This window comes from Pistacia vera, unplaced genomic scaffold (assembly GCF_008641045.1).
Source record: "Pistacia vera cultivar Batoury unplaced genomic scaffold, PisVer_v2 Contig179, whole genome shotgun sequence".
In the NCBI taxonomy this organism is placed as follows: Eukaryota; Viridiplantae; Streptophyta; class Magnoliopsida; order Sapindales; family Anacardiaceae; genus Pistacia; species Pistacia vera.
The window spans coordinates 72,266-74,332 of NW_022195887.1; the positions used below are offsets into that span (position 1 = coordinate 72,266).

The window sequence follows — 2,067 nt, forward strand, 5'->3', positions numbered from 1 at the left end:
ATGAGCTTTTGTGGTCACCATAAATATAAAACAGTATTACGCCATATAAAATGAGATCATTGAGGGTGTGTTTTTATTTTATTATTTTGGGTAAGGTTTTTGAAAATTTTGAATTAGGTGGTTATTACGAGATAGAATTTAAAAATTAAAAAAATAGTCCTTTAAGTTTGATAATTTGGCTAAACACCCCCATAATAAAACATTAAAAATTAATAAAAACACCCCTACCCACCCATTAAATGCCATCCACCAACGCCAAAGGATGACCGACAGTAATCGTAATGGCACACGACTGGCTGGATCTGGCTAGTCGTGCACCGATATTGTCTTTTCCGACTAGATCCATCCTGGATCTAGTCATATTTGGTCGTCAACGACGACTATATCTTGGCCGTCGTTGATGACCAACTATGACTAAAGATCTAGCTGGAAAAGGTTAGATCAGCATACTATCGGTCAGATCAAACTGGTAGTGTGTCATTATGTCAGATTTCGATAACCTGCTGATGGTGTTGTCAAAAGTTGGCAAATGTAAGTGAATACCGGTGTTTTGTCAATTTCTAAATTTTTTTTTTTTTTTTGTGTTTAATTAAATTAATAAATCTAAAGAGTTTTAAAAATAGTTGAATTAAATAAAATAAAATTGTAAGAATAGGAAATAAATATATATTTTGGATATAATATGATGCGATAAAACTAGTGAAAGAAACACGGTTATCTTTATTTAAGGCTGAATAAATTTTTATTTAAAAAATAATATTTAATATCATAAGATTCCTTAAATGAAAATATGTCCAATTGCAATTATTTCTACGCTCCGTACACCACACTCTCCTAAACCACAATTGGGATTTGGGAGCCTAAACGACAATACATCAACGCGGCGGTAGCGCGTGGCATCATTATCTCTCCGCTCCCAGCAAAGCTTCCAGTCACTTTCAAACCCCTCGCCAAACTCATCACAATGCTGTGTATGCGAGCACGCCCTTTCTTAACCTCCACATTTTCCATCACTTTCTCACCTCCCAAACGCATCCCTCGCCTCAGACCACGTACATTCTCCGTCAAACCAACCATGTCGTCAACCGTCGAGCACATCGTCCTCTTCAAGGTCAAGCCCGACACCGACCAATCGAAAGTCAACACCATGATTAACAACCTCAACGGCCTCATCTCCCTCGACCCTGTTCTCCATCTCACCTCCGGTCCGGTAATCCGAACCGGATCCTCTCTCTTCTCATTCACTCACATGCTCCACAGCCGCTACAACTCCAAGGATGATTTAGCCGCCTACTCTGAACACCCTGATCACATGAGTGTCGTCAAAGAATCGGTCCTGCCAATCTGTGAGGACATAATGGCCGTCGATTGGGTGGCTGATCAATCTCCCTCCCCTGTGACCCCACCCCCGGGGTCGGCCATAAGAATCACATTTTTAAAATTGAAGGAGAATTTGGGGGAGGAAGTGAAAAACGAAATATTGAGGGTAATTAAAGGAATTAAGGAAAGTTTTGGGGGAATAGATCAACTCACTTGTGGAGAAAACTTTTCTCCGGCCAGAGCAAAAGGGTTTTCGATTGCTTCGATTGCCGTTTTCAAGGGAGTGAAAGAAATGGAAGAAGCTGATTCCAACGAGGAGTTGGTGAAATTGCAGAAAGAGAAGATTAAAGATTATATTGAAGGCGTGATTGTTGTTGATTATGTGGTGCCTTCAGCTTCCAGTCTTTAGAAATTGTATCTCTGAATGGTATGCTATCAAGACATCAACTTGTTTAAGAATCAATAATAATGAAGACTGGATTATGAACATTTTCTTTTTAAGTGTTAATGCTATAATTTTGAAGTATGATTTATATATTATATTCTTATGCTGATTATTGAACATAATATCTCTTTTTCACACACCGCTTGGGCATTTTCTGTGGAAGAAAATAAGGGTTTTACTTTTTGGTAATGTTTTTTCATATGGTCCTAGAACGCTTATAATATTTCAGTGGTTGAATGACCTGTTGGCATGTGTTAATGGCAGCCTTCAAACAAGCTTGGGGTAGATTTTTGAGTCAAAGT

At 38.5% G+C, this 2,067-nt stretch overlaps 1 protein-coding gene across 1 annotated transcript; it reads left to right on the forward strand.

Moving 5' to 3' along the window:
* The first annotated feature begins 799 nt into the window (after positions 1-799).
* Positions 800-1,821, forward strand: LOC116126375 (stress-response A/B barrel domain-containing protein UP3-like). Its single transcript, XM_031412078.1, has one exon. The coding sequence runs from the start codon at positions 965-967 to the stop codon at positions 1,727-1,729; it is 765 nt and encodes a 254-aa protein (XP_031267938.1). The 5' UTR covers positions 800-964; the 3' UTR covers positions 1,730-1,821.
* The last annotated feature ends 246 nt before the right edge of the window (positions 1,822-2,067 follow it).

Excerpts from the sequence above, each read along its gene's own strand:
- LOC116126375 (XM_031412078.1), top strand. The coding sequence starts at position 965 with ATGCTGTGTATGCGAGCACGCCCTTTCTTAACCTCCACATTTTCCATC.